Consider the following 17,070-nt stretch of genomic DNA (forward strand, 5'->3'; position numbering starts at 1 on the left):
TCAGGCCTAAGCGAGCACAGCCTGAGATGATTTCATATTCAGTCACAAAATTTAAACAAGTCTGGATCCAAGCGTACATGGTTCCCTCAGCTCTTAACTTCTGGATTATCAACACCTCAATGTGTCTGTATTCCTTCACCACAATGTGTTCTCGTCCACAGTTCTAGTTTTTCATTTCACTCCAGAGATCTATAACGGACCCCCAGCTACTGCTCTTCTCCTCATTAAGGAGGAGAGCGTTTAAAACACTTGAAAAACACAATAGGATGTACAGGTTAACCAAGACTGTGGTTGTCTGTGTCTGGCCCACAGTCTTCATATCCAGGAACAAAAATTAAAAAAAAAAAATTTAAAATCAAAAATTATGTTTGCATCAAACTGGAACCACATCCTGATAAAGAAAAGTGACAATAATCAGAGGCCCGTATTTTTCTGGTGCCTGCAACTGCGAGATAACTGCAGCTCTTCCGTGACTTTAATTGATTCGAACGGTGGATTAATTGTTTTTCCGAGCCAAAAGGATATTTGCAGATGGTGTGATGACTTGCTGCTGTTCATTGTTTGACATAATTGCTGAAGATAATAGTTTTTGGCTGTTTAGGCTGTTGGTCAGACAAAAGAAGCAATTTGAATATGTTACATTCTAATTTTTTAACTGTTTTGCTGACATTATGGAGAAAAAATAGACTGAATAAGCAGGAAAATCACTGGCAGAGTATTCAAAAATTCAGTTCTGTTGTCTTTTAGAGTTTAGATACTTTGATTTCTCTTACTCAACAGAAGTATTTACAAAAAAACAAAAACAAAAACAAATGAACAAAGTCATAACATCCAGTTTGTTCTTGTCCTACAAACTGCAACACCGGCACAGCCTGCACCGCTGCAGGTTCTATAACTCCCTCTGCTGGTCAATGAGATTATTCCATCATCCTGATGTACTACACTTGTCTGGCACTGAGTGCAATAAACAGCTCAATATATTAATTGTTAGGCTGCAGTATATATAAAAAATTAAAAACACAAATATTTACAAATAATAGCATTTTAATGTAGCTTTGAGAATACATTCACTGTTACCATGCAAACTAGCCATGGCTGTCAAGTCTTGAGCGTTCATGTTCTGTAGGCAGGCCAATGTGATGTGACAGTGCAAGGGGCAAAGGTAATCATGCTGTCACAAGCAATCTGGCTGACACTGCCATGCTATGCTGTCCGCCTTCCATCAGCATACAGCCTGTTGGCCAGCAGTGAAGGTTATGCCATGCCTTAAAAATCCATCTGAGTATCTACACTAAAAGCTACTTGTTTCTAATGACCAAGAAAAAGTCACACGCAGTAACGCTTTGAGCCGGCATGTCAGGATGGTAACTTAGAGCACTGCTTAACCTTAGCAATTCTATAAATCTTTTTACACGTGCACATATTTAAAGTAATAGCCTCAGAAGTGATGGCCTGCCATTGGCATCAACAATATCTTGCCCAAGGACATCTCAGAATACTAGGACCACTAAGTCTGCTGTAATTGGGCAACACGCTCCAAAACCACAGTGAAGCTGTCAGAGTGTCCTTGGATGTGGACTGGTCAAGTAAAACTATTTGGTCTAGGCTCAGTGTGGGGATCTAAATGTAAGAAAACAGCGGGCCTCATTCACCGACACAAACAAATCAAATGTTTTATGCACAAATCTTAGCTTCATCCCTATTTTTTTTATCTGTTTGTAGCTACTAACAAATTAGAACATCAGTCCACAAGAATGCAGGAATTACAGCAGATGGTTGTCCTTCCTGCTAAGAGGGAGTTTTTCCTTCCCCACTACTACCGAGTGCTTGCTCATAGAGGTTGTTAGAGGTGCTTAGAGGTGACTGAACAAAGCTGAATTGAATTGAAATAAACAATAAAGACCGTGGTTGGATAAAATAATAGAAATACAAATCTTTAGCATATTAAAATGTTAAATGGAAACATATTAAATGAACAGATGTATTAAATAATTATAAAACGGATGCCCCTTCATCCTTGTTGGATGTTATGACTTTGACCTACATTTCTTGACATTTCTTTATCCACTGACTGCACTTGTGCTAACAGATCAGGTGATCCTTGTCCAGGGAACGCAGCTCTCTCTGACTTGTGGCTTGATCTGGCTCTTAGCTCACACACTGATCCTTCAGACATGCTAGCAGGCTAGGTGTGCCCCCTGCACAGGTGCATCGGACAGGGTTATCCACCTCTGCTCTGATTGGAAGCAGACTCATAGTAGTGCAGATCACACCAACCTGTGTGTGTATATGTTTTCATGAAAGAAATGCTATCAGGAATAGTTTATAATTATACTCTATTTGAGGAGGAAGTGCAGATTTCTGGAGACTGAGATGCATTTTTGTAAAATGCATGTTAATCTAAACTCAGGTTTGCATGCTCTCGTGTGTGTGTGTGTGTGTGTGTGTGTGTGTGTGTGTGCGCGTGTACCTCCATCAGGCAGGTTGGCCCAGTAGATAACCCTGAATCCCAGCAAGTTGCCATTCAGAGCTTCTTTAGGAGGCGTCAGCCAGGATAGTGAAATGACCTCTGGGGAAGTCGCAACGGCCTGGACGTTCTCTGGGGGACGACTGGGCACTGAGTAGAAAAAACCCAGAGTATAAAAACAAACACTGACAACACACGTAATACCCAGTGATCTCCACTAGGTTGTGTTACATCCTCACAAATAGCTGCAACATTAAACCACGCTACCTGGCTCCTTCACAGCTGTGTTTGTAATGCGATACTCCAAATGTATTCGTGCTGTATTTAGATCAAGGGTTTTGTCTCATTTTCTGCGTACAACATTTCTCATTCATTAAAATGTTGATGTGAAACTGCAAATAATAAGAATAGTTTTATTTCCTCCCCTCTTACCGTCCTCCAGTGTGGTAGCAGCCACCTCGGTGGAAGACGGCCCCGTCCCAGCGCTGTTACTGGCTTGCACCACGACTCCATACTGGGTGAACTTCTTCAGATTATCCAACACCAGGCTTTCTGCATTGTCCCCTGTGGTCTCCACGCTGATCACACTGAACTGGTAGTTTCCTCCTGAGCTGTACTCCCTGTAGCCTACCTGGTAGCCTTTGATGGCCCCATTTTGGAGGTGCTTTTTGGGCGGCTGGCAGAAAAATGACAACACTCATTAGAGATTTTCTGGCTGAATTAAATATACACTGTGCTAACGAAGGAGTGCTAGCACACACACAGATAATTTGTCAGTTAATCAGATTTTTTCCACTCATGCTCCTATCATGTGTTGTTCACATCTGGTAATGAAATCCATCTTGTTTGTAACACCCAACCTACCAAAACACAATCAAAAATGCATTAAGGGCGTATTTAGGTCTGAATGGTCAGTACGGGCAGGAAACAAGAAGGTGTAACGATACATGACACCAAGTAGGTGATGCATCCAAATGCATTCCTCATTCTGCTGAAGGAAAAGAAAATGTTGTAATGCTGCAAATGATTTATATTCAAATCATTCTGTTTGTCTTTCTTAATCATTTACTGGGAGAACTGAAGCACCAGCACAAACCTTTTCTTTTTGCTGGTTGAGAGAAAATGTGCACTTTTTTACCATTTAAAGCAGCGGTCTCCAACCATTTTTGCGCCACGGACCGGTTTATGCCCGACAATATTTTCACGGACCGGCCTTTAAGGTGTCGCGGATAAATACAACAAAATAAAACTAGTACCGGTACCGAAAAAAAGAAGATTTATTCATAACACACGTGAAAAGACCCAGGAAAACCGAGTTAACGATAAAAACGATAACAAAATAACGCTGAAAACCGATAAAAACCCTGAAAACTATACATTTCACACCTGAGCCTCAACTCTCGTGGCCCGGTACCAAACGACTCACGCACCGGTACCGGTCCGAGGCCCGGGGGTTGGGGACCGCTGATTTAAAGCGTAGCAGTGTGCCATTTGAGAAAGCATGACGTGGATGCATGAATTGAATTGCTTTGAAATACAACAATGCAAGCTTTAAACAAGACCACATGTTATTGCACATTGCAAATTAATGGATTCCCCGACTTTCAACTAAGCAGATGAGAGATGCAAATATTGTAACTTCTTCTGAAAAAGCAGAGTAATAAAATATCCTACAGCAAACTGGTTCAAATCCTCAAAGTAAAATAAAGAAACACCTGAGCTGAGCTACTCTGCTCGCTGCTGAGCTAATCCACAGGAGCAGCAGGTTAAATGCTTATGGACACAGTGGAGAGAACAGCACTGGATTTGGAGATAAATCTGTATCTATATGTATACAGCTAAAGACTGCACACATTCAGTCTATGGTAACACACAGGATCAGCTGAACTCACCCTCCATGTGACTCGGATGCTCTGGGAGGAGAGGGCTTCCAGCTGCACATCCTGAGGTGGACCATCAGGAGCTGAGATCATGTCAACGACATAAACGTCTGATTAAAGTGTGCACATCGAACCAACTGAATGAGTGAGGCTGTGGATAAATATATGGAGCTTGTATATGTAGGTGGCTGCTGAGGGTGAGGGGAGGCTGCCAGAGTGGGGAGCACTGGGGGGGGGGGGGGTAATTTCCCTCCTGCTTTTCTCTATTGACCAGAGTGTGACATTTACTACCGAGGCTGCTAATTGAAAAGTTTTGCTTTTAGTGCAGGGTCAGCGTGTGTTCAATAATGCATCAGAGCCGATGGGCTGATGTCACCGGGCTGTTAATGAAGTGACACAGTTGGCTCTTCACCTCCTTTTGCCTCCTGTCTCTAATTCGTTGGTCACACTCTGATTGTTGTCTTTCATCGTGCGTTTTTGCTACACCGAGTTTTGTCTTACTGTACATTATTCACAGTCCTGAAAATCAGATAATTGCGTGCTTGCATTATTTAGTTCTGCAGAGAAAAACAGCACAGAATGCATTTGGCTTTGTGAGGGATTCAATCTCTTAATTCTCACCTGCTTCATCAGTGGTGATGGTGAGCTCATTGCTGGCCTCACTCTTCCCAATCAGGTTCTTGGCAAACATGCGGATGTTGTAGGTGGACGAAGGATGAAGGTCGATGATGGTGGCCTGGTTGAGCTGAGGGGAGACGTCTTTGGTCTTCTGTGCAGTATCCCAGGAGGCTGAGGGGGAAAGGCCAAGTTTTATTGGTGGGCCTGAACTCAAGAGGTCAAATCAGGCTAAGTGCATTAAATTATAGCTTTGAGATTAAATGAATGCACTGATAATTCACGTCTCTCTACTGGCTTAGCTGTTTTCCAGATTGGTATTACACCAGTATGTTGTAATTATGGACTCAAATGAGCTTCACTGTACCTGATTTATTCTTGCTCTCAATATCAAAGCCTGTTATTGGACTGTTGCCATCGAACCCCATCGTCCAACGCAGTGCGATGGTTCTGTCTTTCACTTCTCTGATCTCCACTTCTGGGGGGTCCGGGGGCTCTACAAGGCCCAAAGTTAACTCAGTGTTACTGGAGGATGCATTATTGTGAGGCTTAAAAGGATCTATGGCTTTATTTGAGCATTTCAGTCTGGTGAAGTTATACCTTGTACCGTGAGCTGTATGATTCCTCTGTCTTCACCAAAAGAGTTAATGGCATGGCAGGAGAAGAAGCCGGAGTCCTCCCTCACTGTGGGCATGATCTAGTGGATGCAGAGGAACGACAGGACGTGAATAATGAATGGGTGTAGAATAATACATCTAATGGATGCCTTTTGGTCCATTAGTATTGCCGAAGCAACAAAGTGAGAATAATTGTTGTATCTTTTTATTTTGGGATGTTGCCTCAGCGTAAGGATCTTGGCAGGATGTGAAACATCATTTAGAAAATTGTTTCCCATCGTTTTTGGCTTTTGAATGTTTGTGGCCTTGAATGTAAATGTAAAAATACAATATTCCCTTTGTTCTTATGTCTGTAATGATGTGACGATGCTACAGATTCATCCCAGCACATCCCCATAGATGGCAAACATACAGTATCCATCTTTAAATACAGTCTAACAATTAGATTAGGTTTAAATCTAATTTAACTCACATGGAAACTGCGCCAAATATTAAACCATCATCATACACCAACAAAATATAATCTAAGACTGACCACTTCAGCCTCCTACCTGCAGGGTGGAGATGACTTCATCGCCCACCTCCTTGACAGAAACCACGTAACGGCTGGTCTCAGGGTTGATGATGCGTTCCTCCTTTTCCCAGCGCACCATGATGGGTTTCTCACCGTGGGCCGTGCAGCTCATCTTCTTTTCTTCGCCCTGCGTGGCCAATGTGGTGTTGGGGTAGGACGTGATCATAGCGGGGACTGGTGTGAAGACAAAGTGGAGAGAAAAAGATTTTGTTCGTTTCATTTCACAGGTGACATCGGTACTCTGTAAACACCAGCTGTTGTTCAAAGGAACAACAACTTTTAATTAAGATATTGATATTTTGTATTGACAAGATATTGTTGTGGTATCAGTATTGATATAAATATGTAGGCATATAAGATCTACTGATGCCCGTCTGTTGTATCAATTTTCGAATAAATGTTCAAATGTAGTGTGAGAAAGAGCTTTAAACCAGTATGTGCTTATATATATATATATATCTATATATATATATAGATATATATATATATAAAAAAACACCCAGCACGCCCCTGCGGGCGGTTTATCCTTCAAGCTCGGGTCCTCTACCAGAGGCCTGGGAGCTTGAGGGATATATATATATATATATATATATATATATATATATATAAAAAACACCCAGCACGCCCCTGCGGGCGGTTTATCCTTCAAGCTCGGGTCCTCTACCAGAGGCCTGGGAGCTTGAGGGATATATATATATATATATATATATATGTATATATATATATATATATATATATATATATATATGCAGTTTAAAAAATGATCAGACCACATGCCATAACAAACAAGAAAAAAATAAAGGAAATAACTGTATTTTTGCATGTTTATAAAGAAAAAATAACAATGTGCTTTAGTAGTTCTTTACATTTTTTATATTTGAGTATTTCAATATTCCATATTTCAGTTGAAGACCTTGGGCATTCTAGTGGAAACATAAATCATAAAAAAACTGTGTTGGTAATTACAATTTATACAACAATAATGATAAAAAGGTTTCAAAATCTGGACTTAAATTCCACTGTGATGCGTCGGCGTGACCTTAAACAGGCTGTTCATGCTTGAAAGCTCAAGAGAAGAGAAAGAACGCAAGAAGAGTGAAACATGTATTTAGTATGTTCAATAGTGTCACGTGTCTGCAGGCTGCATGTTTTCTTAGGTAAGTATGTTGGTGCCACCCATGTCATTTTTGAGCTTGTTTTGAGTTGTGGACTTTTTTCCTTCCTTGTTTTTCTGGGGTAAGAGCTCAGCTACGTTTTGGTTTTGTCTTTTTGTGGGGGGGTTTTTGGCACAACCTAACTGTCCCTTTCTCCCCAACATTTGTTTTATGAATTTGGGTCATTGCTTTTGTGAGAAAGCTGCCATTAAACTTGTCTCAGCGTATAACACTTGTACTGGGTTTCTGGAGTTGTTGTGTTGTTGTTACGCCCTCGAGGAGGCGCAACAATAGTGATATCTGTACTTTCTGCTAGTCCTCATCCCTTCACCTCTGCCTCTTTAAGCAAGCGATTACTTGGGAACTAATTGCTCTTATAGCTCCTTTTAACACTGTAAGCCTAAAATACCTAAAACCCATTCAGAGTAAACTGACACTATGATTTCATTATATTCAATGTAATATTATATCTATCAGAAAGATGTTCCTCAGTTAAAGATGCACTATGTAGTAAAAAAAGCATAAACAATCAAATAACACAGTTAACAGGCAGGCCTATGATTGGCTGGAAGGTGAGGAGCAGCTGATGACTCTGCTGTCCTAAACATAAACATCATGAAATAAAAATGAACGAATTCCGTTTCTGGAACTTCTTACAGAGCAAAAATGTTTAGTATTCATTTTGTAAATTTTATATTAAAATACGATAAAAGCTGAAAGCAAAAATAAATAAATAGAAAAAAACACGAAGCTTCACGTGTGTTTTGTTGAAACAGCAGATATAAAACCTATAATGTTGTGTTGATGGCAGCGCACAGCTCTGGCGTGCATCGTAGGGTACTAAGTGGTACAGTTATGCTCTAACAACACTCTGAAGACACCACACTAAATGTACACTAACGACATACTGTACATGGCTCATTACACCCACAGCAGAGTGTATAACAACCTTCCACTCCCAGATGCTCTCACACATAAACACACCTCTGCCTGCGCATGCACGCCAACACGTGTGCTCGCTCTCATTTTGCGTCCCCCCCCCCCCCACATACACACACACAAAGCGTTACTCTGCTGATCTGATGGGACGTGTCAGGCAAGAGGTTGCGAACATTTAAGCCTCATCTCTTATTCACTCTGCCGCCATTTGAGGCTCGGCTCTGGAAAAGAACGCTGATTTATTTTGCATGACAAGTATGAATTTTTTGTGAGACACATTTGGAAAAGTGAGGGGAAATAAATAACCGCTCCGGCTTTATGTAAACGTTATCGTTTGAGAGCAAAGCTACTTTCATTTCGCCATGTAAGTGGCTCCGAGGTGGCACGGGGCCGTGTTGTTGACACTCCTGGCACAGTGGGATACTACGCTAGGCGACAAAAAGGAAGGGCAACGAAGAGACTGAGAAGGCTCGGCTCATCAGGTGTGGAGAATACCTGTGTACTGTAAACTTTAAGATATTTTAGTATCTGGCATTTTGTAAAGAAACATTGAAACTACGCTCATCACAAGAGCATCATTATACAGTTGTGTAGACGTTTACGTTCACTCATCATGGGCAGGACTGTAACAGTAATTTGGGGCTTTTAACAATGTCTTCTGGGTGCTCAACTTTAAATTTTTTTTGGATTTCCACTAATCAAAAATGAGACATTCAGGCTCAAATATATACATACACCACTAATATATGATTAAGTGTCCCTTAGCAAGTTCGACCAGATGGTTTTGGTAGCCATCAACGAGCCGCTGGTATGATTCTGGTCGTATATTTGACCGGCAGCAGAATTGGTAGAGTTTACTTATAATGTTTTCCTGACATGGATCCAGCTTTTAAACACTAGAAAGTTCACTACAGAAGGCTGCATTCTGTTCCATTAACTGTCAAGACTATGTACTTCAATAATGTTGCGGTTCAAGCTCTGGGGGGCCAATCCATGACTATCAGTCTTTCATCGTGTGATGTTCTATCCAGGTTTGCTTTTATTGCATTGACAGTGTGTTTGGATCCATGCTGAAAAATGAAATTGTTACTTCCCAGATCGTATTGCATGGTGGATAAAAATCTGATGGTACTTTTCTGCATTTATAATTTCATCAGTTTTGATAAGATCTCCAACATGAATCGAAAGACCTTCAGTCAGAAAGCCGGGGGAACTATCGCTCGAGAGCACTTTACAAAAATGCCAAAAAGTTTTGGATCATTGGAAGCAAGGTAAAAAAAAAAAAAAAAACACGAGAAGCAGCTCAGGTTTTTGTACACAAACTATTGCTGTGCCCTTTACAGGTTTTTTTTCTTTTGTAGTTCCAATTTACAAATGTTTCCTAAATGCCTCAGTAGCAGTTCCTGTTTTCCAAGCAACAACAGTAACTGATGTGACAGGAAACCAATGAGGAAAAAATTAATGAATGTATATGTAAACCAGTCTTTGTAGAAGCTAAACCTAAAGTTTTTTGATCGAACAAAAAATAATCAGAGCAGCTGCTCCACCTCGGAGAGGCTCACCAGTAGAAACCAGTGCTTTAGTTGGGTACAGCAGACAAAGAAAATTTACATTTATTTGCTGTTTGAAATGCACAGAAAACATTGGATGAAATTTTTGGCAGCCTTTTCAAATTTTAAAATACTGTGGAACAACCCCCCCAAAGGTTCCATTTTTGGGATAATATATTTTTTTATTATTTTTTCCCACATTAATGAAATAGGAAATCCTGATTTGAGATTAAAGACAAAAGCAAACATTTCTTTAAAAGCAGGAGTGCCTCTGCACCACGAAGAGGCCTCTGAGATGAGGCGTATGCAGCTTGTGTCTATGTAAATGTATGTGTGTACAACCCTGTGTGTGAGCAGCCCAGCTGCGCCAGCCCCGAGGCTCATTTTATGGCCTCGTAATTGTTGTGTTGATATATTTCTTTAATATCCAGCAGAATTATGGAAACAGAACCAGGGGAAGGAGTGTGGACAGAGGGAGGAAAGAAAAAGAGAATGAGAGGACAGATGGTGGGAAAAGGGTATCTCCTTGTGTCAGAAAGCACCGGCTCCCCGATGCCTAATTCAGCTCTAAACATAACTGGAGGTGTGCGTGCAGATGTCTGGAAAAGATGGATTGTACATATCATTAAACAAAAACAAACACACAATGACATGATGAACTCAAGCACACATAAAGAGCTTAGAGTCATGCACAAACACACACACACAGGAAAACCGCTTACATACTGGTCTCCAGTAGGAACCAGTAAGATGTGACATGTTGCCAAGGAAGGCTGAAGGAAGGCATGAGCATTCGAGAGAGGAAACAGTGGACTGCGTTGTGTATGTTTACTGCACTGCACATTGTGTCTTTTATGTGGAGGTGAGGAGAGCCCTGTTCCTCCACAGCAACCCAGAGGGCAGTGATGATACGCTTAAGCCTGCAGGGGATTGTGGGGGATAGGCTGGCTGCTGATAGGCTACTCCCCTGAGACAAAAGCACCCCACCCCCTCCCTCTCCCCCTTCTCCCAGGCTCCCTTTCACCTGGCCAGGTTACCATGCCAACCAGCATCGGACAGTCTCTCCTCTCCTCTCCTCTCCTTGCCTGCCTCCTCTCTCTCTCGCGCTCTCTCCTTCGTCTGTACTCTTAGAAATAGGGCCATTTGTAGTAGCCAGGAATAGAACGCAGACCTGCCATTGATTTCCACGGGAGCATGATGATGATTACACAATCACACCCCGAATGTCGCAATGCAGAAATAAAAGACAACACAAAAAAAGAAAATGTTTCTAATGCCTGTAACTGCTGGTGTTAGCGATGTGGAAAACAGAATTAGCCAAATGGTGGAGTCAGGAGAATAATACTAACATATAATTATGGGTGAATGGCTACGTCGGCGTGGGGCTATTCATATGAGATCAAAGAAAGAAAGCAGTCACACCGTCTCAGAGGATCAATGAGATGTGAGAGGTGGTGAAGCAGGATTACTTTTATTTATTTATTTGTTAATAACAATAAAATGGACACGGACACCAAGCTTCACTTTGTACATCCTGCAAAAAGAAAACTATGCCATCGTTAATGGCTTTTAAGAAAAGTTTGACTGCTGTGTTGGCGCTGCACTTATCAGGGATCACCTCTCATTCACACCGTAATAATTAAAGTGGCACCTCTCCTGTATGGATCCTGGTGTGAATTTCTCTTGGGAGGGTACTGTTTACATCAGTCGTGGTGACGATCCGTTTTTTCCTTGGTATACAGCATCTCTTGTGTGATTGATGTAATAGCTGCTTTTAAAAAGTGAAACCTTTGAATTAACAAGAAGACTTACGGTGAGCCGGCTTCTCCACAAATACAAGCTGTGGATCCCTCCGTGGTGTGAACACTGGGATGCTAGTCTACATTCTACACAGGCAGCCTGGCCAATGTGAGCCAAAGGGCACCCCGGCTCAATGGGGCCACAAGGGCTGACAAGAAAAGACAAGCTGAGATGCATCTAGCTTTATGCCTTGAGGGCACACTGTAAGTGGGCGCTGGGGAAGAGGCAGCCTTGACGTGGGGTATTGTGCTGCGGTGATGACTGGTTCACTGGCTGCCTGCAATGTACTGAAATAATTCCTTTAGCTGCACAATTGGCTTGGACGTGAAGCATGATAGCAAATATAGGCCTGCACACTGGAACAGTGGCTTAGTGCAAGTAGGCTCAATAAACACAATGAGAGTCAAGGGAACTTCTTTGTTTCACAGTCACACTTTTAACTGGTCCAAGGGTTAAACTGGGCTTAATATTTCTCTAAAATTCATTTAGAAAAAAAAAGTGCTGACTACTTTAAATCCAGCAAAGTAGACAACTTACCAGCACTGACTAGTGGAGTGTGCAAAACAAGGCTCATACTTTCTTATACACTGAAAACATACTGCAGTTCTTGCAGTCGACCACTTCTGTTTACCCAGTGAATCCAGCCTGAACCTCCAAGGTCTGTTACAGGTTTGCACTGTGTTGAGAGTAAAAGCAACAGGAAGTGATGCGGTGAGTCCCAAAAGGTATCAAGAGAACTTTCAGAATTACTTGCAGACTTTTTATCCTGTACAAAGCTTCTTTTTTTAAAAAGAAGAATTTATTTCTTCACTGAAAAACAAGTCTTTGTTTAAGATTCATTTCCTGATCAAAGACAGCAGAAAACTAAACTGTTTTGGATTTAGATGAAAGTCTCTTTAAAACCCGGCCCCAAGAGGATTCTGTGCTTGAGACTGCTCCGCGACCATAAGACCATTTAGCACTGCACTCGAGTGACGCTTCATCACTGCGTCTGCAGGCATTATGATGTCTAACAGGCTTGATTGGTTTTAATTGGCCCTGATAAACACTGAGTGGCTGTTGACCGCCTCTGATAGCATCTGTTGTGGATTGGTAATGAATTGACTGAATAGCATCTGTTTTGTAGGTAGAGATGCTTGACTGTAAATGACATAAAAATCATTCATTCAAGCCGCCATCTGCAACCAGTTTTCACACAGGACAAAAAGTGATTACTACTCAAATAAGGAAGCCTATGAGAGAAAAACAAACAGAGTGCATGTGCACACACTTGCTCTCCCCCGGCAGAGAGCGCGAGCAGTTTCTGCTGGCTGTTAGTGTAGTGTTGGTGCTCATCCTGCATGATGCATGGTGTATTATGACGAGACATGAGCCTATGCACAGACACTCATAACAATGAAAGTGCCAAGCAAAGACATCACAATAGATGCAATTCATTTCCCAGGCAGTCCACTACAATAGCCTGGTGGAGTGGGATCTATCCCAAGCACTGCATTAGCTGCCTGGCCCATTATTCTTTAGTAATGGCTGCACTGCTCTGCACTGTATCAGTGCCTTTACAGTAAAGTGTGCACACCTTTGTGTGAAATCTCTGTCTTTGTGTGGGCTTATGAGCTTGTTTGCTCACCTGTGTCCCACACGCACACAAAACTGACAGCATCTTCACCATAAATATTTCTATGCTTACATATGTTAAAGCTTCTCATTCAATCTATTGTTTGCCAATGCATCAAGCCACATGTGGACGGCCAATAATAGTGAGTGAAGATCAAGCCGTCTGTCCATCACGTGACTGGTCCAGCATGCGTCAGATTGTGTGCCTCTCAAATTGGCTCCTAAGCCTCTTAAGTGCTTGCCACTGTTCAATTAGTGTAGGCTGGTCTGAATAAACAACATAAAGGCAGCACACGGTGTACAGGACATCACAGATTCAGGCATTACTGTGGTGCACCGTCTCTGTCAAGCACAGAGAGAAACTGTACGGGTTAATGAGCTCATTGTCCACACACAGACACACACGGGATAGAGGATGAGGTGTGGCTCCCTTGGCACGCGGGGAGATTTGGGTTACTGCACAGAAGAGGCACAAATCAGGACAACTACCACAACAACGGGCAGATGCTTCAGGAGCACAGCATGCACCTGAGGGGCTGCAAACATAAAGAAGACAAAGACAAATAATCTGTTAAATAAAAATCCAAATCTTGCAGTGTGTTTGACACGTGTTATAAATAATGTGGTTTATATAAAGAGTTCAAACCAGTGAGATTAGGTTGTGTACTGTGTTAGAAACTCAAAGTTGTAATCCAAATGCAGAGACTAACTAAATGTTTGTTAGTTTCTAACATGTATACCATCTAATCCAACATCCAACGGTTTTTCCATAAAGGTTTTGCCTTTTCACACAGTTTGACAACCTGGAGATATTGGGTTTACGATGCTACAAACCGGTTAGGCTTAGCTTGACAAAGCTTAAGTGAAGTGTAAGCGTAAATGAGAAAGCTACAGTCAACAAATGATTTTTTCTCCTTGTACTTCTCTGGTGTTTCTGGTGGTTATCAATGTCAAATCCACAATATACTAATCATAATGATAATCAGTCTGTAATATTGCTTATACAACTCGATGCTCTTGTAAGATACACACTGGACTAGAGCACGCACTTTGCAAATGATGATCTTATGACGTCCCGAGCTTTGAGAGTTTCAGAAAACCTAAAGGGGAAAGATTATTTAGAAAGTAGCTTGTCAGCTGATGATTTAAGGACATTTGAGAGATAAAGTAAATGGACTGGTTCTTATATAGCGCTTTTCTACTCATCTGAGTACTCAAAGCACTTTACACAACTTGTGCATTCACCCATTCGCACAAGCACATCTTTCTAAGTGCTTCATAGCTAACATTCACACACATTCATACTCCGATGGATGCATCGGAGAGCAATTTGGGGTTAGTATCTTGCCCAAGGATATTTGGCATGTAGACTAGGGGAAGCCAGGAATCAAACCACCAACCTTCTGATCAGTGGATGACCTGCTCTACCGCCTGAGCTACAGCCACCCAATAAAGGAGTTGTGTTCCAGTTAAAGGTTCAGATTTTTACCAAGTTCAAGAACTCTGAGGTCTGAGGAACGTGTGTTAAAAAATAAATTAAAGACACAACACTTCACCGAGGTGTGAGGATTCAAGTATCAATAAGAAAATTCAACCGTGACTCACACTCAAATGGCCTAAGACACCAAACCGCAGCTACACTGAGAGCTGGTGCTTCTGAGCACACTTGTCTATGAGGTGACATGGTGGGCCTCAATCAGACAGAGGGGGTCATAAAGGAGTTGGAGCCTATTTGGCTGTGGCTGGCAGACAGTTAGACACTCAGCAGGGAATACCCTGCTCGGGCTTGATAAGAGCCGTGGTGGCAAAAGCTTTATCTAACAGCAACCAATCAAAATGAGCGCCGAGCCGCAGTAAAGCAGTTGGAGCTCACACATCCACGGACACATCCACAATCACCAGCTAAAGTTAAGTAACTGTAGTTTTTGGTAAAACTCACATATACATTATTTCTGAGGTTGTTGTTTTCACCTTGAAGGAAGCTCTTAAAACCATTCCTACCATTTCTGCAGGCTGCTTTCAACATCTCTCTTTCTGAGAAGATGCGCTGGAATAATTTATGCGCTCTCATGGTTTATTAAACAGACTTTCAACCTCAAGAGGGCAGCATTCCTATTAAAAAGTGTATTATCTATACAAGAACACAAACAACTCAGCAAATAGTTAACATTTTCTTCTACTTACTAAACTAAAGACAAGATAGAAGACATATAGTACACAGAGATGAGGAGAAAAGACGTGGATAACCTATTCCTTCTTCCAAACTCCCTTGCTGTATTCCACAGCCCTCTTTTCCACATGGCAGCTCTTGCTCGCATGCAGAATTCAGGGATTAATGGAGGGGAGCTAAATCCTTGGCCACACAGCAGATAAATGCTGTACTTTCTCCAAGAGATGTGGTGTAGAGGCTGTGTGCGTTGCTTTCGTGGGATTCGTTCAGGCAGAAATCACAGCGCAAGCAACCGTGGTGACATCTTTCTGGTGGCCTGACTGACTGTCGAAGTTCAGCTCACTTAACCTTTGTGCTTTAGCTTTAACTTTTTGTTTTAATGCACCAGCAGCTGGTGCATGAAAGAGGAGAGTCAACAGGACAAAAACCAAACATGCCAAATTTACATTCTTTGGCTCTAATAGGTGCTGTCGTCCTGTCAGACTTACTTTTGACGTTGAGGTACATCGACTTGCTCACGTCGGCCCCGACGTCATTGCTGACTCTACACAGGTAGAAACCACTGTCTTCTTCCAGCACGTGCTTGATGAGCAGAGAGCCGTTGACCAACACTTCAATCCGAAAGCCTGAGTTGAGGGGGATGGGTTTAAACTGTGGGACTCCAGCGCCTGTCAGAGAAAATACACGGTTTGTCAATAGTAAACTGCATGAGGCAGTCCAGTTTGCTGTTCGATGCTCCTGCTAAAGTCTCAATGAAAACCTTTACAGATAAAAACATTACATTTTGTGCATTTTATTTATACTACAGAAATAGTAAGGCTTTGTTTTATGGGTTCAAATGAGCTAGTGTTAGTCTAGTACGGTTTGAGTACCACATATCCCACAATTCCTTTTTATAATTAAGCCTATACTGTAAATCTGAAGTTTTCAAAAGAGAAATGGTGGTAAGGGACAATAGTAATGCATTTGTTACACAGTAAAACTGACATTAAAAGAGTCTTACAAATACTGAGATTGTGCAAACTCAGAATTTTTCATTTATACGTAAGTCCACTAACCCCCACTAGTGGGGTTAATTGGTGAATCTAAATTGCTCGTAGCTGTGAATTTGAGAGACCCATCAAGGGTGTCCCCCTGCCTTCACCCATAGCAGCTGGAACAGCCTCCAGCGCCCCCCAAACGATGGACGGAAAATTAAGCTGGCCATACACTGTGCGATATTTGGAGACGATTTTTCAATCGTGCGACAGTTTTAGGGATCGGCCCGAGTTTCCAACTTGGACCAACTTTGGCAAGCTCAGCCGAGTCTTTTCGATGTGGCCTCACAACATTATCACAACCACAACAGCCGTGGAAAGAGTTGGATGGACATTGCTGCTCAATCACAGCTGCCTGGTCAGCGTTTCTTCATTAGCAATTTAGCAAAGTTGACGGTGTGTGTGTGTGTGTGTGTGTGTGTCTGAGTGAGTGAAAGACAGAGAGCGAGAGCGAGAGACAGATTTTGTGTTATAAGCTTCATGTTATGGATGCACAGTGTGAGCACTCAGGTCGCATCAGAGCATCGGGCCGTATTGTGTGAGAGCCTGCATCGTGACCTATGAACTTCTAACCTCTGCGATTCAATTGTACTGTTTGAGCAGGAGCTGAAAAACGCGACTGAAAAAGTCGCACAGTGTTTGCCCAGCTTTAG

At 42.0% G+C, this 17,070-nt stretch overlaps 1 protein-coding gene across 2 annotated transcripts in view; it reads right to left on the bottom strand.

Annotated features, from left to right (window-relative positions):
• dscama (Down syndrome cell adhesion molecule a) overlaps positions 1-17,070 on the bottom strand; it is a 112,457-nt gene that overhangs the window by 10,487 nt on the left and 84,900 nt on the right. For both annotated transcript variants that reach the window (XM_026181047.2, XM_026181048.2), the window contains exons 11-18: positions 15,869-16,048; positions 6,131-6,327; positions 5,563-5,659; positions 5,330-5,458; positions 4,969-5,136; positions 4,360-4,430; positions 2,900-3,143; positions 2,471-2,617 (exon numbers count right to left, since the gene is read on the bottom strand). In XM_026181047.2, coding sequence (XP_026036832.1) covers positions 2,471-2,617; positions 2,900-3,143; positions 4,360-4,430; positions 4,969-5,136; positions 5,330-5,458; positions 5,563-5,659; positions 6,131-6,327; positions 15,869-16,048 — 1,233 coding nt within the window. The remainder of the gene's footprint in view (positions 1-2,470; positions 2,618-2,899; positions 3,144-4,359; positions 4,431-4,968; positions 5,137-5,329; positions 5,459-5,562; positions 5,660-6,130; positions 6,328-15,868; positions 16,049-17,070) is intronic.

This window comes from Astatotilapia calliptera, chromosome 10 (assembly GCF_964374335.1).
Source record: "Astatotilapia calliptera chromosome 10, fAstCal68.1, whole genome shotgun sequence".
NCBI classification, from domain to species: domain Eukaryota; kingdom Metazoa; phylum Chordata; class Actinopteri; order Cichliformes; family Cichlidae; genus Astatotilapia; species Astatotilapia calliptera.